A 27,120-nucleotide genomic window follows, 5' to 3' on the forward strand; every position below is an offset into this window, starting at 1 on the left:
CATAGGTATCCTAAAACAAGAGCTGCCACACCACCCCAGAAACGCTGTTGATAGACATCAGCAGGCTGCATGGAGTGTGTGTGAATCCAGCAGTCTGTCAGGTCTCCAGAGGTCAGGCTGTGTCTGTATTTCTCTCTCCCTCTCTCTCTACCTCTGTGTGTATTTTGTCTCCTCCTCCCTTCGTGTGCGTCTCTCTTCCTTTGTATCTCCCCGCTTCTATTCCTTCCTGTGATCTCTCTAGACAAGGAACCTCCAAAATTCCAGGCACTTCACAGAACTGCCCTTGGTGTGTTCCTGCATTGCCCAGTCAAGGATATCTCTGCCTGAGGTTGGAGAGATGCTGTTACTCCTGGTGATATGATTGCATAGCAACACAGAAGCACAGGGTGGTGGAGGAGGAGAGACAGAGAGCATGCACACAGCAGCGCTGAGCCTCAGCATGCATCCTTGTCACAGGGACTTCTTTGCTGATTCACAGAGGCAGCCCCAATCCCTGCCACTGAAGCCCAGCTGCTGCCTTCATTTCAGACCTGACGGAATCGGAAGGTAGGCCACAGATAAATTGTTTCCTAGCCAGCTCCTGGCTCTGCAGGGAGAGGGAAATTACCAATGTATGGTTAGCCTCAGCATTGTGGGTGTGTGTGTGTGTGTGTGTGTCCATCTGTCCGTGCACGGTATACTGTCTGGGTATGTGCGCCTGGAGAAACTTGCATGCAAAAGAAAGGGGATAGGGGGTGGGGGAGAGACCGGCTGCCAAGACTTTGATTCCACAGGAAAGAGCGCAGGGAATGGTAAGTAGATGCAGATTCCTGAGAAAAACAGCAGTAGCAAGCTTTGCAATTATCTCCAGCTTTGATTCTTTTTAAATCAGAGGTTTATTTACACCGACAGAAGCTTTCTGCCGAGCTGAAGGGCTGCTTGGATCAGGGCATGGTGGCCTTCTAGCATTCTCCTTAAAAGACTATCCTGCAGAAAGCAGAGCCTAAAGCTCTTTCCAAGTAGTGAGCTGGAATCAGAGAAGAAGCAATAGGGACTATGGCCCCAGCTCTGGCCTTTCATTCACTTCCTTGTTCAGTCTTGCCGCTGCTTTTATATTATCTCTCCCCCTCCCCCCACCCCGGCTCTTATAACTCCTCCCACTTTTTCTCCTGCTCCCCTCTTCTCCCACTGAGGACCCATATTACAACTAGCATTCTTCTGCTTGAGGAGGGCTAGTCAGGATTACTTCCAGAAACCATCAGTTCTGCTCCATAATAGTCTAGAGAGGACATGGGCCACTTCCTGCTCTCCAAAGCTGAGCACTCTGCTTCTACTCCCTTCCCAGTCTCAGCAGCCAAGACCTGGGTATTGCATAGCACTGCAATGTATTATCATGGGTGGCAGGTTTGTATAATTTTTGGTGGTGCCCAGAATTGGTCCAAGCAGAGTCATCCTGTCCGCAGGACAGACCGGGGCAACCGCCCTGGGCCCTGTGCTTTGGGGGGCCTCCGTGCTTCAAGGGGTCCTGAGGTCCAGGGCAACCTGGGGGACAAGCGGGGGGCCTCGTGCCAGCAGCAACAAGCAACTTGGCTCCGCTATACCCTGCTTCACTGGCTCCCGGCATCACTCAGGGGAGGGGGCGGAATCGGGAAAGAGGTGGGGCGGGGGCTTGGGGGAAAGGGTGGAATGGGGGCGGAGCAGGGGCAGGAAGAGGCGGGGCGGACTGGGGCCAGGTTGCTTGCTGCTGCTGGCGCCAGGCCCCCCACTAGCGCCCCAGGCTGCCCTGGAGCCCACGTTCCCCTGAAGCGCGGGGCCCAGGACGGTTGCCCTGGTCCGTCCTATGGACGGGACAGCTCTGAAAATATAAGCCCAAACATTGATGGAGCCGGGCCCACGTTCCTGAATATTGGTGGAGCACGGGCACCACGGCCCATATAACTTGCCGCCTATGTGTATTATTACTAGTGCCCCAACCCAGCCCATTTCCAGTTACCTCCTGTTTCTTCTCACCTACTCCCTTGGTATGGCAAGCATGTAGTACTGGCAGTGGGTTTACTAACAGGGCTCTGGCAGGCCTCCTTGCCAAGAAGCACGCGTTGCACTGTTGGAGCAGTGGAGAGGGTTGAATTGCCCATGGGTTTTTAAATGCTGTGTTGACAGTTGGGGAAAGCCACTTTTGACATTTTGTGGGTTTGGGGTTTTTTAAGTTTAAAATACAAATCAAACCTTTAGAAAGTCTGTGTCCTCCCTGTGTCCCAAGACCGGATCCTTCACATCTTTGTTCCTTCCTCCTCCACTAGCTAATCTCTCTTAAGCAGCTAGAATTTGCTATTCAGTTAGTCTTTGTGTTACCCCATGGGGGGATCCTTTCCTTGAATACATAGTTCAAGGCCTTGGGGGTGCTGATCCCCAAAATACACACACAGTGCCATGGGCTTTCCATTCCCCGGCAGACCTGTTCTCTGCGTTCACCCCTAATGCCTTGGGGCTCCCATTTTGCACTGGTGCATGTCAACACCTGATACTTCCCGGTGGTGAGTGTTCCTTTTCCTGGCAGTACATGTTACACCACATGGTGATGTTATAGCCCCTGGTGATGCCCCCGTGTGTAATGGGCCTGATAGGAAAGGGCTGTGTTATAAAGCCATGCAGTTTTGAACTGCCTCTTATCCAGGGACCTGTGCTCACTGACACTTAAAGATTTTGAGTAATAGAAGGCTTTGTCCAGATTTTATTTAACCAGAAAAAGATGAAGACAGTCTCATTCCAGGTCACACCCTGGGACATATAAACTGTACATATTAAACACTGTGTAAAGTAGAGATGATTAAATATACCCAGGGACACAACTGATCACAGAGGGCAGGACAAGAGGCAATGGGTTTAAACTACAGCATAGCAGATTTAGATTAAATCTCAAGAAAAACTTCCTAGCTGTAAGAACAGTAGGACAAGGGAACAGACGCCTCGGGAGGTTGTGGAAGCTCTTTCATTGGAGGTTTTCAAAAGGAGGCTGGATACCCAACTGTCTGGGATGGTTTAGACCCAACAAATCCTGCATCTTGGCAGAGGTTAGACTAGATGACCCTTGCGGTCCCTTCTAACCTTATGGCTCTATGATTCTGTGATCAGACTGGAATACGTCTTTAAGATGACATTTGACCATCAAGCAAGGCCAAGCAAAATGTGATGCTTAAGGAGCTAAGTGGGTTCCAGTAAAACAAAAGGTCCAAGTTCTCTAAAGTGTCCAGTGAATTTCAGACTATAGTGATATTTTAAAGAATGCTGCATACAAGGCCTCTGTTTCAGGCTCAGTGGCTAATGCTAAAAGCACATAGGTGCTATTGTAAATCTTGTGTAACAAGACATACCTAGCAAAACGAATCCACTCCTCAAATGGCCTGATTGGAGTGCTTAAGAGTAGAATGTAAATTGCTCAGACCCTGCTTCCTTTCCATGTCCTATAAAACAAGAACAGGATAGCACTTATACATTCTGGGGGGGAAAAATTACTTCACGCAGCACACACTCCGCCTACAAAATTCACAGCCTCCTGAGGCTGGAGAACTACATGCTGTGGTTGGATGTCTGAGAGCTTGGGTGATTGTGGGCCAATAATGGTCAATGCACAAAAACATATATTAATGTAACATTAAGAATGAGAGATCAAGCACCAGGAAGTTAACGTGGCTACCTGGCACGGCTGGCTCTGTGTTATTACTAATCATTTATATAGCACGATAAATGGATGGTGCATATTTCAGAACCTAGTGTAAGCGTCATTCCTCCCCTCAAAGAGCAGGGAAAGAAGAGTACAGATTGTCTGAAAGACGACAAAGAAAAGATTCAGGACAGTAGTTTATCTAGGGAGAAGCAGCATGGTCTCGTGGCTAGAGCTGTGTACGGGGACTCTAGAGATCAGGGTTCAATTCTTGGTGCTACCACAGATTTCTTTGGTGACTTAATCTCCATGCTTCACTTCCCCCATCTGTAAAATTGAGATAATGCTTCCTTTCTCTCATCCTTTTCCTGTCCTATCTACCTAGATTGTGAGTTCTGTGGGGCCGGGACTTTCTCTGTCTAGCTGCACAATGGGGCCACGATCACAGTTGAGTCTGCTAAGTGCTACTGTAATAAATATAATTACTATGTGATAGAGGAGGGTGAGAAGAGATTGGTGAGGAGAATGAAGTAGGAAAGATAAGATTAGTCAAAATGGGCTTTAACGAGGGAGCAGTTCGGAAAACTATTTCAAGCGTAGGGAGAGGCATAAGAAAGAAGTTGCATTTAACCGCCTCCTAAATAATATGCTATGGGTTGCATGTAGCCAGACAAAGAGGAACAGTGAAGGCTGCGCAGCATGGCCTAGTTAACGTTGCTGTAGGAACACTAACTTCTGCATTCCCTGACTTTTGTATGTGCAATTCCTCAACTTGAGTGCTGTATTAACAGAACATAATTTTTTCCATGTTGGAGGGAGAGAGATTCTGCTTCTTCAGGAGGACCCTCTCCTTAGTGTTTTCCATGTACACACCTAGATCCTTCACACTGGCCCCCTTCCCTGGCCTATGGCCTCAAGGCCTGATCTTGCAAGGTGCCAAGTGCTGTTAGTTACACTGATGTCAGGCCCTTTATTTCCCCATGGGATCAGGGTCCAAGTTTCATTCATTAGATGACCCAGCACATCTAATGTGGCACGGGGGTGATACCAGTTGCGTCAGAGGTTTCATTTTACTTTAATGGGGGTAGGTGTGGCCTTTACACATTAAATGTTTCAGTACATGTAATGCAGGGGACCTAGATGCTTAGTTCAGTTGGGGAAAAGGAGTTTTTCCTGCCTAAAGAGGAGAGGAAGGAGCTACAAGTTCCTAACAGCTAATTGTCACAGGACATGCCTGGTGCTAGGCCCGGTCACATCCCATGTTTAATCATTGACATCACCGCTTCTTTTTTCCCATGGGTTGAGGTTCCTGTGTAGGGTGTTGTCTCTGGTCTTTTCGTCCCTCTGGAGGGAAGAAAAGACCAGAGACAAGCAGTGGTGTGTCTGTGACATGGGGCACACAGGGTGGTTCTAGAGAGAAGACCAAAGACACCCACTCCAGGAAGGAACTCTTCTTTACTTGTAGACCAATTCCTAGGCAGCAATATCTCCTCTTTTTCTGCCATCAATCCCTGACCCCAGTGTCTCAAAAAGACGTCCTGCTGGCCCTGGTTCCCAGGAACAAGTACTTACTGCATGTCCAGTAGACAACTTTTTATTCTGGAACAATACGTGTTAGTGCAGTATTGCGAGTCCAGCTTCTCAGCTCGTTCAGGATCCTGTTAAGGTGTAACTAAAACTGCAATGAAAGCTTCTCTGCTACATATGCATAAACATCATTTGAACTTTGAAATATCCTAAACCCTCCTTCCTTCCCCTCCTGAATACTCAGTTATTCTTCCACTGTGCAATAAATTAGCTAACAAAAAAGTCATTAACCGTTCTAGCAATGGAGCAAGTATGTATTGTATTTCCATTGCTACATCTGGATAATGGCTAAGAAGCCTTAGCTCAAACATTCACCAAATAAATTGTTCCCTTTAGGTCAAGACCCTGACTTGAAAGTTTTAGTCTCAAAGGAACATTTTTGAGGACGGTAGTGATTGGAAATGAGGGGTTGTGCAAAAAACACTTTCTTGGCCTTTCCTGCAAGCTACGCTGTGAAGGTATTGTGTGTTCAGTATGTGAAACAAGTCATATAGAGTCTGAAGTCCAAAGTTTGGATCCAGTCCAAACTTCCCCAAAGGTTGAGGGTTGCGTAATCTAGTTGGCTATAGAGCTCTGAAACAGCCACACAATTTGTCTTGAAATGAGAACTTCTCTGAAATTTGAGGGGGTTCGGCTTAGGCTCATTTCTAAAGATAAGGGCAATCAAATTGTATGCTTCTGGGGGTCAGAGGTCAGGCGTGTGGTTTGTAGATGAATGGTCATTTTCTTCTCAGCCATGAGGTTGGACTGTGGCCAGAGGCAGGATGCCAAAAGAGATGGCGCAAAGGTCTGACTTCATTCAGCAAATCTACCTAAATGCTGGCACTTGAGCAAATCAACAAACACTGCTGAAATGGGCTTCTGAATAGAAGAAATTCTGTAGACTAGATTCCTCAGTAAAGCAATAATCCATATTCTAGAGTTGGAAGCAGAACTGGTTTAGCAATGGCTATTAGTTTCTTTTGTCAGACTGCTTTTCAGTTAGTACAGTAGGCCAATCTCACCCTTACTGGTTTTGAAACAGGTGCAGCTTGATCAGCAAGAGGAAAGATGTGTGTGTGTTTGTGTGTGTGTGTGTGTGTGTGTGTGTGTGTGTGTGTGTGTGTGTGTTTTTAACAACCATCCAGTTTATCTTGAAACCACCTTAACGCTGCACCATTCCAGCATTTAAAAGTAATGCCAAGACCTGCACATTACTTATTTCTCAGCAGAGTGATTATTGTGATCTGAAATACAACTGATGGTTGAAGGTGTAATAGCGGTTTGAAGTCCTGGTGCAGCCTCATGAAATGCATAACACTATTGTCTGCGCATAGTTTATACTTACTGTACTGCAAACTGGGGGGAAAGATTGGCCAGTTTCTGCTGGGGCACTCATCACTAGGGAAAGGGACGGTCAGCGTTATGGGGTTGGCCTGCACCATTGGAGAAAAGTCCAGCCCCATATTACATGGGGGGGGGGGAGGGTGCCCCAGGAAAAGGGCCAGTTGTCATTTCAGGGTTTGCACTCATGTCTGTGAATTTTTACCAGTCCCTGTTCACACAGGCCTCAGCATATTTCCTTCCTCTTCAGAAGGGCACACAGGGGAACCCACTCATCTCACACCCAGATGGGTGTGACGGGTTGGATCAGAGTCCCTTTGGGACTGCCACCTGATGTGCTGGGACTACCTCTGAGCCCGTTTTCCCTGCCAGCTTGGGACTTCAGTACCTTGCCTTGTTTGAGCCAGACACGCTTGCCTGCTGCAAACAGAGATCCGAGTCTGAACCACGTTCCCCACAAGCTGCAGGCTTAACTGAAAACCGCTTAAGAAGTTCTCCGGTCTCCAGCACTCAGATACTCGGCTCCCAATGGGGTCCAAACCCCAAATAAATCCATTTTATTCTGTATAAAGCTTATATAGGGTAAACCCATAAATTGTCCGCCCTCTATAACACTGATAGAGAGAGATGCACAGCTGTTTTCCCTCCCCTCGCCCCAGGTATTAATACATACTCTGGGTTAATTCAGAAGTAAAAAGTGATTTTAATAAATACAAAAAGTAGGATTTTAAGTGGTTCCAAGTAATAACAGACAGAACAAAGTAAATTACCAAACAAAATAAAATAAAACACACAAGTCTAAGCCTAATACAGTAGGAAATAATGCAGGTAAATCCCAGCCTCAGAGATGTTCCCATAAGCTTCTTTGACAGACTAGCTTCCTTCTAGTCTGGGCTCAATCCTTTCCCCTTGTTCCAACTCAGGTGGTAGCTAGGGGATTTCTCACATGGCTGCCGCCCCTTTTGTTCTGTTCCACCCACTTATATATCTTTTGCACAAGGCGGGAATCCTTTGTCCCTCTCTGGGTTCCCATCCCTCCTTCTAAATGGAAAAGCACCAGGTTAAAGATGGATTCCAGTTCAGGTGACATGATCACATGTCACTGTAAGACTTCATTGCCCACTTGCCAGCACACAGGTATACAGGAAGACTTTTACAAGTAAACAGAGCCATTTACAACCAATTGTCCTGGTTAATGGGAGCCATCAAGATTCCAAGCCACCATTAATGGCCCACACTTCGCATAATTACAATAGGAGCTCAGAGTTATATTTCATATTTCTAGTTTCAGATACAAGAATGATAGATTTATACAAATAGGATGATCACATTCAGTAGAACATAACCTTTGCAAAGATACATTACATGGCATATCTAGCATAAAACATATTCCAGTTATGTCATATTTACACTCATAAGTATATTTCTATAGAGCATTATGGGATGCAATGGATTCAACAGTGTGGCTGTCAGGCCTGTGTGCCACTCTTCAGATCCAGAGGGAATGCTTTATGGACAGGGTCTGATTAGGAGGTGGAGGCTGGAGATGTGTGGGAAACCCTAGTCACACACCCACAGTGTGTCTCTTCGTCCTCCACCCGTCACCAGTAGCATGGGCTGCTTCCACACTCTGCGACCCCTGTGGTAGGGGGCAGAGCCCATAGTGCTGCTCTGAATAGCATTAATACAGGTCGTTTTTACACAGTGCCCCAGGAATAATCTGGAGGGGGGTGGGTTATACCAAAGGCCTAGATGTCTTAGCACTCCCCAGTGCATGCACACCTGCACAAACACAATGGGGTCAGCCATTCTGCACTCTGTAATGTGACTGCAGGTCCAGGGTCCTGACCTCTGCTCCATCTCGAGGGATGTGCTGTTTATCACGTCACTGCACATAGAGGGCCAGGGGTGAGATAAACAGCTGCTGATGGGTAAGTATTTATCTCTCTCCTCCACCCATGGGGGTGTGGCTCTAGGAAGCACTATGCCATGGAGAAAAGGATTCCCAGCTGATGCAAGGCTGCAGCATCTCACAGCATGGAGGTGTTCCTCCCTACAGTAGATTAGCTGATCTGTCCAGTCTAGTTTAAATATCCTGAGTGATGGGCCTTCCACCCTTCCCTTGAGAGCCTATTCTACAGCTTCTGAGAGCTCACTGTCGTCCTGATAGTCAGTTTAAATTTTGCCTTTTAATTTCACCCCAAGTGATTCCCCTCTCTCCTAGATGTTAACAGCCTTTGAATATCTGAAACTGCTCTATCCTTGTGGAGTGGCCACTTAGCCAGGCTGTTACATGGTCATCCTTTAAAACACTTCAGTAACTCAGTAACGGTACCACAAGTTCCCAAAGTCCATGGAGCACTTGCTGGTGGGCAGCGGAGAGCTTGTTGGTCAGATGGTGCCACCTGTCTACCCCCAGGACTCTTTTGGCAATCTCATCACTCCCACTGAGTATCTGTTTCTTTGCCCCTAGCTGGATGTCGTGTGGCTATTTGCTATATGCTAGAATTCCATGCTAGGCTTTGTTGCTGACATGTCACAGGGACTGTGAGTTGTAGAATTCTTGTTATCAAGCTTGTTTTAAGGTCTCTGTAGAGAGAGTGATGCAGAATCTACCTGTCTCTCACCGGGCATGCTGTTAGTGGTGGCAAAGGCATCCAGCTAGCAGGGCTGTTGCTTGTATTTCCAGCCCTGTCTGGTCTGTGGCTACTGAGTCGGAAAGGCTTTGTTCCATTATGGTATTGCATAGGGCGCTGTGAGGTGCTATGCCTGACCCATATTTCTCGTGAGAGATCTCCACATAGTCCTCCCCATTTTTGCATCAGAAATCCAGCTTTGTAGAGAGTGGGCTGCCTTCGCCATTCTCTCTCAATACAGCTGCTAGGGAACATGAAATCCATGCATGTCCTATAGCCCCAGAATTATCCCCCTGATCCCCCTTCAAAGGAGTGGCTGTCCTGTGCAGAAAGGCTGATCCAAAAGCAAGGTGCGGGAGTTGACGTCAGGCATGGGAAGCCATGGGGCACTGCATACTCCAGCAGAGGGGTGAAGAGGAGTGTTCAGCCCCTAAAACTATAGCCACATTGCACCCCACAGAAGCAGCTACTTAAGCAGTGGCCCACAGTGGGAGGACTGGCCAGAACGTAACACTGTAACTGTATCGTACTGTGCAGTAGAGACTAATTAAGGAAAAGCGAACCAGACCCCCTGGTACCGCAGCCAGACTGAATGCATTATGGACTCTTTCATCAGTGGTATGACCCTGATTTTTCCAGCCATATCATAGTGTTCACCACTGATTAATCTGTCTGTATATTTACTGAAGAGGATAGCCAAGGCCTCAAACTTTCAGCCCCACTTTCAGCTGTGCTGCCTGGCCTAGCCCATCGAGAGATGAATTAGGGGGACCAGGAGAAGACCATTCCCTTTTAGGAGTTTGTTGGGAGTGTGTACAGGGAGATGTGGAAGAATCTGATCTTAGTAATTTTGAAACATAAGGCAGAAGTCATCCATTGTTTCAGTGGAGTTACACCGGGGGTAATTTGGTCAATGGGGCTCAGGGAACTCAGAATCCTGGAACTCTAGCCATAGGTGCATCAAATTAATAATTTCCTCCAGGGCTGAGGAGGGGAGTCACTGCAATGTGCAATATCTGACATTCATGTAGACGGGCAGGCATAGGTGTGCGCATGGGGTGTGCCGGGTGTGCCCAGGACACCCTAATGCAGGGGTGGGCAAATGGCTCCACTCCCCGGTGCGCCAAGCCGCGAGGTCCACGCTCCCGGGCCGGAGTGTCCGGCCGAACACAGCAAGCCGCCGTCCCCTCCCCCACCATCCCCCCTCGCCTGGAGCCATGCTGCCATGCACGCAGCACTCTGGGGGCCGGGGCTGCATGCTCCCGAGGGGCAGTGTTTGGCTCCGCGGGGAGGCTAGGAGCCCAATTCTCATGGTAAGGGGTCTGGGGCCAGGGGGGTTGGATAAGGGGTGGGGGTAGTCAGGGGACAGGGAGCAGAGTGGGTTGGATAGGGGGTGGGATCCCGGGGGGTGGTTAGGGGTGGGGGGGTCTCTGGAAGGGGCAGTCAGGGAGCAGGAGGGATTGGATGGGGCATGCGAGTCCCGGGGTCTCTAAGGGAGCGGGGGGTGGATAGGGGTCAGGGCAGTCAGGGGACAGGGAGCAAGGAGCGTCCTGGGGGGGCAGTTAGTGGGCTGGGTCTCTGGAGGGAGTGGTCAGGGGACAAGGAGCTGGGGGTGGGGTTGGATGAGTCAGGAGTTCTGGGGGGGGTTGTCAGGAGGCAGGGATGTGGAGAGGGGTTGGGGGAGGCAGGGAGTGGGGGGGTTGTATGGGTCGGGAGTTCTGGGGGTCCTGTCGGGGTGGGGAGCACTTGGATAGGCGTGGGAGTCCCGGGGGTCTGTCTGGGGGTGGGGGTGTGGATAAGGGTCGGGGCAGTCAGGGGGTAGGGTCCTAGGGGGGCAGTCAGGGGACAAGGAGCAGGGAGGCTTAGGTAGGGGATGGAGTCCTGGGGGGAAGTTAGGGGCAGGGGTCCCAGGAGGGGGTAGTCAGGGAACAAGGAGCAGAGGGGGTTGGGAGTTCTGAGGGGGGAAGTCAGGGGGCGAGAAGTAGGAGGGAGTGGATGGGGGCGGGGCTAGGGCAGGGGCTAGGGCGGGGCTCCCTGGGTGCACACCCTAATGAAATGGGCCGCACACACCTGTGCGGGCAGGGAAGGTTAGGGGACAGGGATTATCGGCATATTGAAGAGCTCAGTACAGGCTATTCTGTGGGAGATGGAGCCAGAAACTGCTAGAGGATTAAAATAAATCATAATAGGATGAGCTGTTCTCTTAGTGTGTGTGACTGGGGAGGGGAGGGAGTGCGAGAGCACTAGCAAACGGAACAGAGGCCTGTGAATGGAGAGACAGACACAGCTGTGGCCGGGGGACTTTCTCCTCACCTGGCTGCTCAGTGCTATCCGAGGCTTTGCAGAATGTACTGCCTGCTTCTGTCTAATGAGAACCCATTAGAAAGTTTCTCAGTGCCTCAGAGTGTGTGACAGCCACCCACCCCAAGGGAGGCAGCCACGCTTTCTTCCAGCTGCCTCACTTCTCCTTTCACACAGACCCCTTTTGAAACAGCCCTTTTTATGGCTTTAAAGTGAGGGCTGGTGGCTGGAGCTGTATCAGGATTCCCTGGGGAAACCCGGCTTTTAGGTGGTAGACCTGGGAGAGGGCTGAATCTCTCGACACTGCAGTGGACATATGCGTATGCAATACTTAGCCGTCCTTCCCCACTTGTCTGTACATTTCACCTCTTGGGCCTGATCTACACTAGGCGGTTATGTCGAATTTAGCAGCGTTAAATCGAATTAACCCTGCACCCATCCACACAACGAAGCTATTTAGTTCGACATAGAGGTCTCTTTAATTCGATTTCTGTACTCCTCCCCGAAGAGGGGAGTAGCGCTAAATTCGACATAGCCATGTCGACTAAGGGTAGGTGTGGATGGAATTCGACGCTAATAGCTCCGGGAGCTATCCCACAGTGCACCACTCTGTTGACACTCTGGGCAGCAGTCCGAGCTCGGATGCTCTGACCAGCCACACAGGAAAAGCCCCGGGAAAATTTGAATTCCTTTTCCTGTCTGGCCAGTTTGAATCTCATTTCCTGTTTGGACATCATGGCGAGCTCAGCAGCACTGGCAACGATGCAGTGCTCTCCAGCAGAGGTGACCATGCAATCTCAGAATAGAAAGAGGGCCCCAGCATGGACTGATCGGGAAGTCTTGGATCTGATCACTGTGTGGGGCGATGAGTCCGTGCTTTCGGAGCTGCGATCGAAAAGACGGAATGCAAAGATCTACGAGAAGATCTCCAAAGCCATGACGGAGAGAGGATACAGCCGGGATGCAACGCAGTGCCGCGTGAAAATCAAGGAGCTGACACAAGGGTACCAGAAGACCAAAGAGTCAAACAGACGCTCCGGATGTCCAACCCCAGACATGCCGTTTCTACGAGGCACTGCATTCCATTCTAGGTGCGGCCGCCACCACTACCCACCACTGACCGTGGACTCTGAGGATGGGATATTGTCGACGGCTGCTTCCTCGGAGATGTTAGCGGACGGGGAAGATGAGGAAGGAGATGAGGCGGACGAGGCAGTCGACAGCGCTTACAACACTGATTTCCCCGACAGCCAGGATCTCTTCATCACCCTCACAGAGATCCCCTACCAACCGTCCCCAGGCATTAACCCGGACCCTGAATCAGGGGAAAGATCAGTCGGTAAGTATTTTAAACATGTAAACATTTATTTTGAACAGAACAGTAATATTAACAATGGGTTTTTCATGATTAGTTTGCCCTAGGCGCTTAATGTTTTAGTCCTTGGCAGTGCAACTACTGGAAAATAAGGTCTGTATGTCCGGGGATAGAGCTCAAATCCTCATGGGACATCTCCACGAAGCTCTCCTGGAGGTAATTGGGAAGCCTTTGCATGAGGTTCCTGGGGAGAGCGGCCTTATTGCCTTATTGCGTCCTCCGTGGTAGGAAACTTTTCCTTGCCAGGCTATCATCAAGTACTCTGGGATCATTGCCTCGCAGAGCATGGCGGCATACGGCCCTGGTTTTTGCTGGCTTTCACGCAGCATGCGGTCTTTCTCTGTGTCAGAAAACCTCATCAGAGTGATGTCGCTCATGGTGACCTGCTTTGAATTGGGGGAATGTTAGTATTGGGACTGCTTGCCTGTTCCTTTACATAACTGTAACCGGTGGTTTACAGCCACACAGTGGAGGCGGGAGAGGGGCAGCATACAGGGGTCTTTTCCGGGGACAGCCGCGAGGGGATGGGACGGGGCAGAGTTCATGCTTGCCGGATTGCTGGCAGCAGGAACTGGCCAAGGCTAGGAGCATTGCTTTGAATGTGAAAGGAGGGCACTGCTATAAATTAAGTTTTAAGCAGCCAAAAGTCTACGGCTTACCATGTCAGCCTGCTACCCGAATTCCGCTGTCCTGCCCTGCTTGTCGGATCTCCACTGCAAGACCCCAGGCACTGAATGCGAAGGCCGAAAATTCGACCTTGTCCTGAGTGCGCATGTGATAGGTGCTGTGCATGGTCTTCTTCACAGAGAAAGACTATGTTCATTGTTCACAAAAATGTATCTTTGTGAGGAATTCACTCCCTTTTTCCCATCCCACAGCTGCGAATGTCTCCCGACCTACCCCGGCATCCTCCTCCCAGAGGCTGGCGCAGATCAGGCGGAGAAAGAAAAGGACACGGAACGACATGTTCTCAGAACTTATGGGCTGCTCCCGAGCCGAGGCGGCCCAGCAGACCCAGTGGAGGGAGAACATGTCGCAATACCAGCAAGCACACAGCGAACGGGAGGAGAGGTGGCGGCAGGAAGACCAGCAGGCGACTCAAACGCTGCTTGGACTAATGAGGGAGCAAATGGACACGCTCCGGCGCCTTGTGGATGTTCTGCAGGACTGGAGGCAGGAGGACAGAGCCCTGCTGCAGTCTATCTCTAACCGCCCTCCCCCGCCACAAAGTCCCATACCCCCTCACCCAAAGTCCCAAGAAGGAGGGGCGGCAGGGGCCGTGAAAACAGTCACTCCACCCCTACAGACTGCTCAAGTAACAGAAGGCTCTCATTCCCAAAAATTTGAAGTCCTTTCCTTCCCGCCTCACCCAAGCCCCCATCCCAGTTTCATCCCCTAACTGTGTAGTTGCTAATAAAAAATACGTTTCTGTTAATTACAGTTTCCGTCATGTTCTTTTAGAGGAGAGTGTGTTTGAAGGGGGGGAAGGGGGTTGGTAATTGGAGAGGACAGTCACCTTTACCAGGGTACAGACACGGGAGCAGGTCCAGCAGAAGGTCACACACACATTACAGTCACTAGGCACCCTGGTCAGTCTGGGAGGTGGTTTTCATGTTCTGTGTGTGTGTGGGGGGGGCTATGTGACTTTGTGGCGGGGGAGGGCGGTTAGAGATCTTATGCAGCGGTCCTTAACCTGGATCACAGAGCCACGCAGCAGGGGATCTGTAACCGTCCTCCCCCGCCACAAAGTCACATAGCCCCCCCCCACAGAGTCCCGAAAAGGAGGGGTGGCAGGCTTCATTGAAACAACCAGTCCACCACTGCGGACCACTCTAGGAGCAGGAGCCTGTCATTCCTCGAGTTTAGAAGCATTCTTTCCATCGCTACGCCTGCTCCCCACCACAGTCTGCATCCCAGTTTCAACACTTTACCGCGAAATCCGTAATAAAGAAAACGGTGTTCATTAACAAAGTTCCATTTATTTTATTTTTAAACGTGTGTTGGAAGGGGGTGAACGGGGTATGTAACTGCAGAGGATAGTCAACATTAAGTGGGTAAAGAAATGGGGGTAGGTTCAGCTTCTCTTTAAACAAACTTAATAGTCACAGGTTACCCTGCTCACTGAGGAACCTAGCTTTCAAAGCCTCCCGGATGCACAGCGCGTCCCGCTGGGCTCTTCTAATTGCATGGCTGTCTGGCTGGGCGTAATCAGCGGCCAGGCTATTCGCCTCAACCTCCCACCCCGCCATAAAGGTCTCCCCCTTGCTCTCACAGAGATTGTGGAGCACACAGCAAGCTGCAATAACAATGGGGACATTGATTTCGCTGAGATCAGAGCGAGTCAGTAAGCTTCGCCATCTCCCCTTGAGACGTCCAAAAGCACACTCCACCACCATTCTGCACTTGCTCAGACGATAGTTGAAGAGTTCTTTTTCAGTGTCCAGGGCACCTGTGTAGGGCTTCATGAGCCAGGGCATTAGCGGGTAGGCAGGGTCCCCGAGGATCACTATAGGCATCTCCACATCCCCAACAGTTATTTTGTGGTCCGGGAAGTAAATACCTTCCTGCAGCCGTCTAAACAGACCAGAGTTCCTGAAAACACGAGCGTCATGAACCTTGCCCGGCCATCCGACGTTGATGTTTGTAAAACGTCCCCTATGGTCCACCAGTGCTTGCAGCACCATTGAAAAGTAGCCTTTTCGGTTAATGTACTGGCTGGCCTGGTGGTCCGGTCCCAGGATAGGGATGTGAGTTCCATCTATAGCCCCACCGCAGTTTGGGAATCCCATTGCGGCGAAGCTATCTATGATCACCTGCACTTTTCCCAGGGTCACTACCTTTGACAGCAGTACCTCAACGATTGCGTTGGCTACTTGCATCACAGCAACCCCAACGGTAGATTCGCCCACGCCAAAGTGGTTCGCGACTGACCGGTAGCTGTCTGGCGTTGCAAGCGTCCAGAGGGCTATGGCCACTCGCTTCTGGACGGGCAGGGCTGCTCGCATCCGGGTGTCCTTGCGCTTCAGGGCAGGGGACAGCAACTCACAAAGTTCCAGGAAAGTTCCCTTATGCATCCTAAAGTTTCGCAGCCACTGTGATTCATCCCAGACCTGCAGCATTATGCAGTCCCACCAGTCCGTGCTTGTTTCCTGGGCCCAGAATCGCCGTTCCACAGCATCAGCATGACCCATTGCCACCATGATGTTCACGGCACGGGGTCCCGTGCTTTGTGAGAGGTCTGTGCCCTTCTCAGACTTAATGTCCTCACCGCGCTGCCGTAGCCTCCTCGCCCGATTTCTCAGCATCTGACTCTGAAAAAGGTGGATGATAAGGTGTGAGGTGTTGACAACGGCCATAACTGCAGCGATGGTCGCAGTGGGCTCCATGCTCGCAGTGCTGTGGCGTCCGCGCTGTCACTCACCAGAAAAGTGTGCGAAGTGATTGTAGTGTAGACATATCCTTGGAGTGCTGCACTCCACAGATGTGCCCCATGTCACATTCATATTCGTTAAACTTTTAGCCCCAAGACGAATCCCCTCTGTTTGTGCTCAACTGCTCTGTTCCTCTCATGACACTGGTGCTGTCTTGAGGTTAGAGTTGCGATTTTTGTGTGCTTTGCCCAGTGATTTCCATGGGAAAATCATTTAATGTCAATGTCTTTTAGCGTCCCCTTAGCTTTCTGTAGAACTGGACAAATTAATGTTGTGAGCGTTGATTTATGTTTGTAAAGCATGTTGAACTCACAGAAAAAGTGCCATGGAAGGGCAAATGCTGATGATGCAACCTATAGGCTTTTCAAATTGTCTGCCATGATCTATTCCCCCTTAGTAATGGCCCCAATCCCTGTGGTATCACAAATAGAAGCTGTAGTATTTTGGACCTGACTGTAGAATGTTGTTCTCTCTAAAATAAGGGCTCCTAGTTTCTCGCTGCTTTGCTGCCTAAACTGAAATGCAGAAACAGCACAATGTCCAGAAGAAAAGAGTGAGGTTAGTGGAATAGGTGAGAGACCAAAGTTAACCATTACAAATGCTTTTTTCTTGGAGCAATAATGACCCATGATGGGTTATATATATATAGTCTGTCTGTCTCTGTGTCTGGAGCTTTAGACATATGGCTTTACAATCAATTTTCCTTCCAAACACAGGACGTATTTATTATTTCTGTCCTTCTGAGATCTTTGAGGGTAAATGGCAACAGTGCTTAGTGCCCATGGCAGTTCTGGTCTCCTCCAATTTCCCGCTAAGCTCTGTAGTTCTCTGTCTCACTTATCATAGTCCAAAGAAAAGACATTTTTGCATGCTGTAGTATAATCTGTGAAATTCACAGCCACAGGGTTTTGTTAAGGCAAATTGCTTACAAAAAGGATTAGATGTTTATATGAGCAAGAAAATAGCATCTTCAGTGACACTAATTCTATGATAAAAATGACAAGGCCTTTCAGTCCTCATGCTTCAGGGCAGAAGCTGATCTGGCAGGTGGGGTCAGGAAGAATTTTCCTCCATGGTTCAGTATTGTACAATGAGTGCATTGTGGAGGATATATACCTTCCTGAGAACCATCTAGGACTGGCCACTGTTGGATACAGGTTTCTAGGCTAGGTAGACCTTTGGTCTGTCCCCTTATGGCAAGGCCTGTGTGCCTAGTTTTCTCCCTGCAACTCAGCCAGCTCTCCTGAATGGTGAGATCTGAGAGCTGATCCAGTGGATTTCACACTGTGTTTCAGGTGCCGGTGCCCAGAGAAGTCTCCATCCCCATGAACCTCCGTTCTGATGCAGCCAATGGTCATGCAGGGATGCTCCTACACCCTCCCACGATGTCATGAGCGGCATACAGCAGACCAGTCACATCGCAGCAGCACCACCCACTCACAGTCTCAGGTAAGAGTGCTAGGGCTTGTTAACTAGCACACTTTTTCTCTTTCTTTTTCTTTCAATTCAGAGTTTTGGTGACAGTTGCCAAACTTCTGTATTTATAGCAAAGTGGCACCTCCTACATTCCTGTTAGTGATGGGGCTGTTATTTCCTCCGTCTCCTCCTGCTCCCAGCTTCTACTTAGTGTATCCTACTCAGATAGCACTTTCCAGATGCACGGGGCTTCACAAACAAGAGATGGGCTTGAGTGACAATGTGTAGTGTTGGGATCAGCTCTGCATTTCAAACCTCCACCACCAAAAATCATGTGTGCATATGTGTGTGTGTAGGGGCTGAGGGGGGTTCTGTTGTCATCTCTCCTGATTTGACGGTGAGTCTCGCAATATTTGTTTTTCCTGAAGTCCCAGCTCCTGGATTCATGTGACTCAGGGGGAGGTGGTGGGGAGGTGGGGTGTTCAGCTATCGTTTTTTAAAAAGGAAGTTTCTGCAGAGAAGAGGTGGAAAATGTGAGCCTGGTGCTAAAGGCTCAGAAACCAGAAGCCAAAGAAAAAAATCCAACTGTTTTTAAGTCTCATGATTTTTAAGCTGATCTCATGATTCTTTGGGGCCTGACTCATGATTTTTGAACTCTTGGGGATGGCAGTACTGGTGGGATTGCAGAATCTATCTCCCTTTGGCCCTTTTGGAAATCCCAGGCCTTTGGTTAGGAGCAGGCCTGTGCTATTCTTGGCTGGACAGGCTGGGGCTAGTAGCCATCCTGAGGGGGTTTCTGACCTGCATGGAATGTGTGTCCCTCAGATACTGTATCAGTGGTCACTGGATGTGTGTTTGCCTTGCACTTCTAGAGCTGAATGTAGCCAAGGCTGGCAGTTTGTCCTGCCTGCAAAAGGGGAATGAGCCAGTTAGCCCAAGACCCCAGCCGATGGCGGAGAAGGCACAGAAGTGCCTGCATTGCTTGTCTGATCTGGAGTTTCAGCAGAGGCTCTTCAGGGCTCTTTCCCTTCCCCCCTTCACTGCCCTTTCCATTCCTTCTCCCTCTGGCTGAAGAGTGCTGGACCAGCACCCTGTGGCAACAGCAGTGCTGCGCTGAGTGAAGCAAGCCCCCTTTGGCTTCAGCACTCCTCTTCTACAGCAGAGGTTCTCAACCTTTTTCTTTTGGAGGCTCCCCCAACATGCTATTAAAAACTCCACGGCACACTTGTGCCACAATAACTGGTTTTCTGCATATAAAAGCCAGGGCCAGGATTAGGGGGTAGCAAGCAGGGCAATTGCCTGGGTCCCCATGTCACGGGCCCCACAAAGCTACATTGCTCAGGCTTCGGCATCAGCCCCAGCTGACAGGGCTCAGGGACTTGGGCTTCAGACCCATGCAGTGGGGCTTTGGCTTTCTGCCCTGGGCCCCAGCAAGTCTAATGCTGGCCCTGCTTGCAGGCCCCCCTGAAACCTGCTCGATGCCCCCTAGGGGACCCCGGACCCCTGGTTGAGAACTACTGTTCTACAGCACATCCAGGTTTGTGCTGGCTCCAAGGAGTTCAAGATGGCTGAGTCTGGGCCTGGATCCCAACACCGTGTGTTGCCGTTGCACTGGCTGCCCCAGCATGGAGATCTGCAGCTCAGGGGAGAGAAGCCGGGGGAAGTGTGAGAAACCAGCATCTGTCTGTCTGAGCCAGTTCCCAGGCTGGAAGCGGGTCTCACAGATGAGCCCGTGACTTTTCCCTGCTGATTCTGAGTCAGTGTTTATGGGGTGGGGGTGGCTGTTATGTAGCTATTACCAGGAGTGTGTGAGGGGGTTCATAAACGACCCAGCAGATTCAACAAGGAGCAGAGGGTTGGAGGGAGAGCAGAGAGAGCCGAGCAGCAACTTCCACTGCCTCCTGCCTGCTATGAACATGCTGAGGAGCTATCCGTGGGTGGAGCCGGTTCTCCTTGGGGGTACAGGAACGGAAGAGGGAATAAGCAGGGAAACAGACAGACGCAAGGGCAGCCTCAGGGACACTTGCAGCAATCAGCAGCTGCACTGGAGAGAGGCTGTATGAGGGGCACTCATTGCTCTGGGCTCATAATCACGCACCCAAAGCCTCTCCTGACTTGTGTGCTGCACAGGGCTAGAGTATTTAACCCCACATGCAGGGAGAGTGCCAGGCCACTGGCTTGCTCTGCTTGCAGGGCAGCGATCTTAATAGCAGCTCTGCCTTCCACCCTCCAAATACCGTGCACTGTCTGCCTCCTCCCTGGGACGGGCCTTACTCAGGGTTGCTGGCGTCGCTATTGTCTTGGCTTCAGAGTCCAGGGATCCCACTGGGTTGGTGAAAACTGAAGAACATGTTGGTGTGAGAGCTCCCTGATTGCAAAGGGCAGCCCAGCCCAGAGAGAGGGAGGAGGGGACGAATGGGTAGAGATGGCAGGCGTGCGGAGAGAGAGAGAGAATGAGAGAGACCGATGGAAAGAGGGAGAGATACAGGGAGCTTTTTCATAGTGTTCCTGTAGGTGGTATTGAGCATGGAAACAATGCCGAGCTGCAGAAACTCCAGAGAACTCTGTGGGAGACGGACGGGGACGAAATCCTTTTGGCAAAAACAAGATGTTTTCCCTGGGTGCGGAGGGGTGTGAGCCAAGCCCAGGAATGTTGATGTTGACATGGGGCCAGGGAGCCCCAGCTGCGAAGGTGGGGAGCGCTGAATCTGTAGAGGGGCTTCCCCTGCTCACCAATTCTGTCCCCAAGGCAGGCCCTGGCCATCACTGTGATGCACAGCTTTGCTGGGGCCCACCCAGCTGAGCTCATGGCTTGTCCAGGAGGTGTGGGCCAGGGCAGACGCTTCCCCACTGAGGCTCTGGGCACAGTGTCTGGTAACCATAGGGAACCCCTGTGGCTCTTTCAGTGTAGCCTCCCTCCCTCCTTCTCGTATAATGGAGTTTGAGGTGTTTCTGTTTCCACCCCCCATGCCACCCCACACACCCTGTCCTCCCCCACTATAATGGGACTCAGAGAGAGCCCCCAGGTGCTCCCTGAGTCTGTCTAGGGGACTAAAAGCTTGCATTGACTATTCCTTCAGGAATCTGTCCATTGACGAATAAACGCTGAGATCCCAGCACTCCATTTTCAGTAACCAGAGGACCTGGGGGCTACTGCACCATTGCCTTTGCTATTACCCAGGGGGCCCCGGACCTGTTCAATGCCACCTTTGCTATAACCTGGGGTGGCCCTGCCCAGCGCTGTGTTCTCTCATATGTGCAGTGATTTCTTTGAATGTGGCTAGCTGTGGTACCTTTTCCCCCATCAGCGCCTTTCACACACGCGTGTGCACAGGGTAACTCCTGGTGACACCCTGCCCTCCCTCACACACAGACAGCTGCTGTGGCACCCGTGGGGGTTAGGGCAGGTTGGAGGGAACTGGAATTCTACCCGGACAAAGCTGTGATTCACTGGCAGAGAGGCTGCTGCTGCCGCCTCCCTCCGGATTCCTAGGGGGTCAGTAAACAGGGCAGCAGCTCCTCTCAGCCCTCCCATCCTGCTCCTCGCCTTCCCTCTGGTCCCTTCCACTCTGCCTCTCTTCCCTGTGGTGCTGTTTGCCTTTCTCCTGCCGTGGTCTGCCTGGTGCTGGCTGATGGCATTGGGAAAAGAGGGGGACAATGTTCTCTCCTGTGCAGCTGCTGAGCAGCCAAACCATGGATTCCCGGCTCTGCACAGGTAGGGGAAGCGCTCCACAGCCCGGGCATGTGTGTGCCTGCACACACATCTAAAAATAAAGCTGTTCAGATGCATCTGACTTCTGGAGGGAGAAGGATCCAACCAGCCTGCCACCTTGGCAGCTGCAGCCAGTGGAACTGGTGCTCAATGTGGAAGCGCTGCTTTCTCCCGCTCACCTGCAGGGGTTTTGTTCTGGGAGAGCAGGTGTTGCACATCTGACCAATGCATGGCTGCTTGCACTCTGGCTCATCTATAGGACATAGTTGGTGAGTGGCAGGCATCGTGGACTTTTAACCTTTTCCTAAACTAGGCTGGAGAGGATCACGCTTCCCGTGGGGTTATATCCACGCAGTTCCGTTTACCCCCCAGATGGAGAAAGGCCATTGGCCCTGATCCCTTTGCAATCTCCCTGGGGACAGAGGAGGTGGCTATGGCCACGCGGGGCTAACCTACTTTGGCAGAGTGAGTATTTGCACGAGAAATGTATTGACTTTCAGTATACAGGCAGCAGCGTTAGCTTGAATTATTTATGATATTCATGTGTAGGATTTCTCTGTACTCCGTGTTTGATGATTTTTGGGATGCTCTCTGGAATGACGTGGCAGATCGGGGCAGAAAATTAAACGTGCTTTGGGTGAAACATAAAACACGCTTCTGCCCCCACTGTGATAATTAAATACCTCCCAGTTCTTTTCTGGGCAGTAGAGGGGTGATAGCCCTAGTGACCTGGCAAAACCCCCTTTGGATAGATTATAAAGCCAGAAGGGACCAGTGTAATCATGACCTCCTGTGTCACTGCCCTGAATTAATTTTTTGTCCTGCCTGCTCCCGTCTTTCCTTCTGTGCCATTAGCATATGGTCCCCTGCTCTGTTGCAGGGTAGCTGTGTTCTTTCAAACAACTGCCCCACCCCTCAGAGATGGCTGCACTCCAGTTGAGTGAAGTGATTCCTGTACAGATCATTTGGAAAGCAATATGGGTTGAAGGGTGCTAATGCATGTTAATTGTTATCACTTCTGAGCCCTGCCAACAAATTAGAACTGGAGGGAAATGTTGTGATTTCCAAGCAAAACACAGCAACTTCCCACCTGTGAAAACAGTAAATGTTTGTGTGTTTTGACAACAGGCAGCAAGCTGCCATTGTGGTCACACACCAGCCCTCCACCCATGCACCCCAAACACATAGTGGTGTGAGTGTTTGTGTTTGTGTTTGTGTTGCATTTTAGATCATGCCTCCCTCCGATTGTTTGTTGGTGTGTCTGGCAATTGGGACAGTCTTCGCTGTTGTCATGGGAGGGAGCTCAGTCTAGCGATCAGAACTCTGGAGTGGGAGCCAGGAGACTAGGTTCGTCTCATAACTCTACACTGTGCGAGTCATTTCCCTGTGCAGTGCCCCACTTTCCCCCCGTCTGTGTCGATAATGCTTCCCTTCCTCCCAGGGGATTGAGGCTACATTTCTCATTGTAAAGTGCTTTGAGATCCTCAGATTTAAAGCACTCTGAATGCAAAGATGTATAGTGACTAGAGTGTATGTCTCTGGCATTCTGAGTGTCTCCCTGCTTTTCACACACATGCGCACTCTTCCTTCTGGAGTGGGTGCAGAGAACCTGCAGTGTCTCTGGAAGTTGGGCCCTTGGACCGCCAGAGAATGTTCTCACATGCAATTTTCTACAGGTGAAACAGGTGTGAGCTTATAGTCTGTCTTTTGTGGTGGCTTAGGCTGCACAACCAGGGCCATTAATATTGTAACAAATCCGTGGTCATCTACACCTTCCTGGTTGCCACTATGCTGAACACTGGGGCTGCTCATAACTTAATGGCAGCAGCAGGAATAGAACTTGAAGCCTGTGCTTCTTTGGTGCTCCAAAAGCAAAAGCTCTAGCCACTTAAGCTGAAGGGGAATCTCCATGTGGAGTGATGCCACATAGCTGAGCAATTCTGACTCAATCCAACAGAGGTCAGAGGTCAGTCACATACCCACCCATCAGATGCTTATATTAGATCTAGTTGATCCTGGAATACCAGACTAAGAAAACCTGGGAGCACAAGAGTAAAAACCCTTCATCTCCTTGCAGTGTTGTAAATGCTGATCACTTTATAATATGTTACACTGATAGAACATCCTTCAAGTGTTTTAAATCCTTAACAATATCTCAAGATCTTTTGTGATGCAGGCCAGCATTTCAATCCCTTTCTACAGATGGCGAAGCTGGTACATAAATGTTAAGGGTTGTGCCCAAGAACACACAGTGAGTCAGTGGCAGAGGTGAGAGTAGCAGTCAGACATGTGTTCTAGCCACTAGCCATCCTGTGTCTGGATACCGTTGTCAGGTGTTTGTGTTTCCACCTAGGTTAAAGCAGCGGAAGATGGTGAAGGAGCGCCCTGTGTAACCCAGCAGGCTCCCGACAGTGCCCTCAGGCCCCAGACACCTCTGGAGATGAATCTTTGCTGGAATGAAATAAAAAAGAAATCCCACAGCCTTCGGTAGGACTCCCCACGTGGAGTGAACTTGCTGGTCTTTGCCCTGGGATTGCCTGCTGGAGATGTTAGGCACAAGCCTTTAGATCTTGTTCAGTTCACTTGCCACCCAAGTTCACTGTGACCTCAGAGCAGTTTCCCCTTTCAGCTTCTAAAGCAGAGACAAATTTCTGAGTCACTGGCTCTTTTTTCCTCTGCTTGAAATGTATTTTCTTTTCGTTTGCCCTTGCTTGTGCTCTCACTCCTTCTTTCCTCTTATTTCCTCCTGTCCCTTTATCTCTTTTTCCCCCTCCATTCCTGCTTTCTCTCTGTCCCTCTCTCCATTCCTCAGGCAGCTCTGTGTGTGTGTGTTCTTACTGCCCAAGATCAGGACTCAGGAACCCATTCCCTTCATATCACCTTCCTCTTTGGCCTGCCCCTTCCCTTTAGGAGCATGTGCCTTTCTGTAGCCTTCTGTAGTTGCAGATCCACAGCCAGCATCATTGAGAGTTCAGTTGAGGCATATTAATTTTGCTTTGCCTTAACACACACATCCTGGAAATGGTCCAGGTTGCTACAATGTATAGCCAAGTCCCTGCCAATATGGGCATAGCCGGAGTTCAGGCCGTGTGTACGCACAAGTCCAGGCAGGTTCTTCTGCTCTCCCCACCACGCACTTGGAGATCAGAAACAGCTTAAGGGCATCCTCGCACCCGCCCCTGCTAACACCAGCAAGGACTTCTAATGCTGAGCCCCTGGAAATCTCCCATGGAGGGGATCCTCTGCTGCATGGGAGACCAGGGCAGCATGCTCACAGGCTGAGGGAGCCCCTCCCTCCTGACACCAGTGCAGGATATAGCCATTCCTTAGTCACTGGGCAGGGGAAGTTTTCCCTTAGCCTGGCTGCCTCTCCTCAGGGCGGAAGGCACACACTGTGTGAGACTGGGCTGGTGCCCTCTGAGCCGCAGGCTGCAGGGGCCCAGTGCACCGTCCACTCTTCCCTTTGTGAAAAGAGGTGAATTCCCATCAGGCCTCATCCTTGTGTCTGTTCTCTATGACTGTTGTGTTCCCATCCGTCCGGTGCAGGGCTCGTCTGGAGGCCTTTTCAGACCACAGCGGGAAGCTGCAGCTCCCGCTCCAGGAGATCATAGACTGGCTGGGTCAGAAGGATGAAGAGCTGTCCGCCCAACTGCCACTCCGGGGAGATGTGCTCTTGGTGCAGCAGGAAAAAGAGACGCACGCAGTATGTTTCCAGATACGCGCTCCCTAGAGCCCTGCCCTCGCTCACCAGCTAGGATGAGCTCCCGCCCCAGGTTCCTTGGCATGGAACTTGGATACCTGACCTGGCCTCTCTGCCCACAGCTGTACTTGCAGGTCCCCCTGTGACTCACGTTTGGGGCCAGTACACTGGCTGTCACTTGCACCTTTCCCCTTCTCATGAGGCGGAGCCAACGTTCTCCTGAAACGCTCGAGCCTGTATTTTCCCCCAATGAATAACTGATAGAATCAGTTCAGGTTAGAAAGTGAAGAGGCATTTAGTGTAAATTACAGAAAGTAAATCTGCGTTACAGATTTAAAGTTAAATCTACGAAGAGATCACAGAACTGGATACTGAGCCTCAGTCACTGACAATAGCTTATTGTTTGTTTCCCAACTGGTTGCAATATCCGAGCTCTCAAACAAACCGATGCCTTTCTTTGGCCACACTCGTGGGGATCCTGACACTTGCCGAGAGACCAGTTTGGGTCATCTGTCTGACTTTGACCTACAGCTGACACAGTGACGGGGATGTGAGAATCCTTGTTGTGTTATAGCACATAGCAGTTCTGATTAACCAATGTCCTCCCCTCTGCATTTAGGAGAATCATAGGACGGTAAGGGACCTCGAGAGGTCATCTAGTCCTATCCCCTGCACTCGTGACAGGACTAAATATTTAAAATACTTACAAAGGACAGTTTCCTCCTCCCTGTACCCACAATGCAAACTGGCCATGATCAGAATGCCTCCCCTTTAATAACTCCTGGCCCAGTAGTTGCCTATTTCACGCACACTGTTGATCTACAGATCTCACCAAATCTCTCTCCTCCTTCCATGTGTTGGGATCTTCCTTGAATCCTAGGGCTGTTTATCCATTAACTTTCCTTTGTATGCTAAAGATATTCATGTACCATCTTCTCAGGCAGAGCTTCTTTAACATGTCAGTTATGTGCTCTGTGCCGGTAGTTCCCTTGTGCGCTGGAGTGAGTAATTCACTGAACAGTTCTTGGTTGAGGAAGGAGCTTTTCAATTCTCTAACTCAGTCTTTTTTTGGTCATGCTGTGCCTCCCCACTGCAGGCTTTCATGGAAGAGGTGAAGTCTCGGGGCCCATATATTTATTCTGTCTTGGAGTCGGCACAGGCCTTTCTCTCCCAGCACCCATTTGAGGAATTAGAGGAACCAAATTCTGAAAGTAAAGGTATGTGGAGCCTCCCACTCTCATCCCCCTCCTTGTTGTCATGTCAGCATGGCCTAGCTCTCAGACCCTGCATGCTGTCGTTCTGAGAGAAGAGACAAGTGGGGGCAGGGTGCAATGTGGCATTGTGTACCGCAGTGCAGCATGAATGAACTGAACGTGCAGTACTATAGCACAGTGTTACCTGGCACTGGCACTCCATATGTCTCCATAGGTTTGCCTGCACTGCCATTGGAGGGGTGATCGCAGCACCTGTAGACATACTTGCTTTGATCTAGCTAGCTTGGGTAGCAATAGCAGCAAAGCTACAGCAGCACGAACTTTGGTGTAGGCTCTATGAGCCCGCCTGGGACCCTAGGTAATCACTTGGGTGGCTAGCCTGCGCTGAAGCCCATCACTGCTATGGGTACTGAAGCTAGCTCGAATAAAGCTAGCTTGGGTATGTCTGCATGTGCTGCTATCACATCTCTGATGGCAGCGTAGACATGTCCTATGTCATGTTACTTTGTGGTGGGACAAGGCACAGCATGCACGGGGTGTGATGAAGCACAGTGTGTGGCACATGCTGGAAATGGCATAGTGTGTGGCACGTCCTAGAGCAGGGGTGGGCAAACTATGGCCCAGGGGCCGAATCTGGCCCTTCAGATGTTTTAATCTAGCCCTTGAGCTCCTGCTGGGGAGCGGGGTCCATGGCTTGCCCTGCTCCACATGTGCTGTGGCTCTGTCTGGCTCCCGGAAGCTGCAGCATGCCCCCCCTCCGGCTTCTGTGCATGGGGCAGCCAGGG

The 27,120-nt window shown here is 50.4% G+C and overlaps 1 protein-coding gene across 1 annotated transcript in view; it reads left to right on the forward strand.

Moving 5' to 3' along the window:
- Positions 1–308: 308 nt before the first annotated feature.
- The window catches only part of DRP2 (dystrophin related protein 2), a 51,426-nt gene continuing 24,614 nt past the window's right edge, over positions 309–27,120 (forward strand). Inside the window, exons 1-5 of the mRNA XM_054038763.1 lie at positions 309–546; positions 17,589–17,742; positions 23,775–23,908; positions 24,968–25,124; positions 26,218–26,338. Of these exons, the coding sequence (XP_053894738.1) occupies positions 17,635–17,742; positions 23,775–23,908; positions 24,968–25,124; positions 26,218–26,338 (520 nt within the window). The 5' untranslated portion in view covers positions 309–546; positions 17,589–17,634. The remainder of the gene's footprint in view (positions 547–17,588; positions 17,743–23,774; positions 23,909–24,967; positions 25,125–26,217; positions 26,339–27,120) is intronic.

This window comes from Malaclemys terrapin, chromosome 9 (assembly GCF_027887155.1).
Source record: "Malaclemys terrapin pileata isolate rMalTer1 chromosome 9, rMalTer1.hap1, whole genome shotgun sequence".
In the NCBI taxonomy this organism is placed as follows: domain Eukaryota; kingdom Metazoa; phylum Chordata; order Testudines; family Emydidae; genus Malaclemys; species Malaclemys terrapin.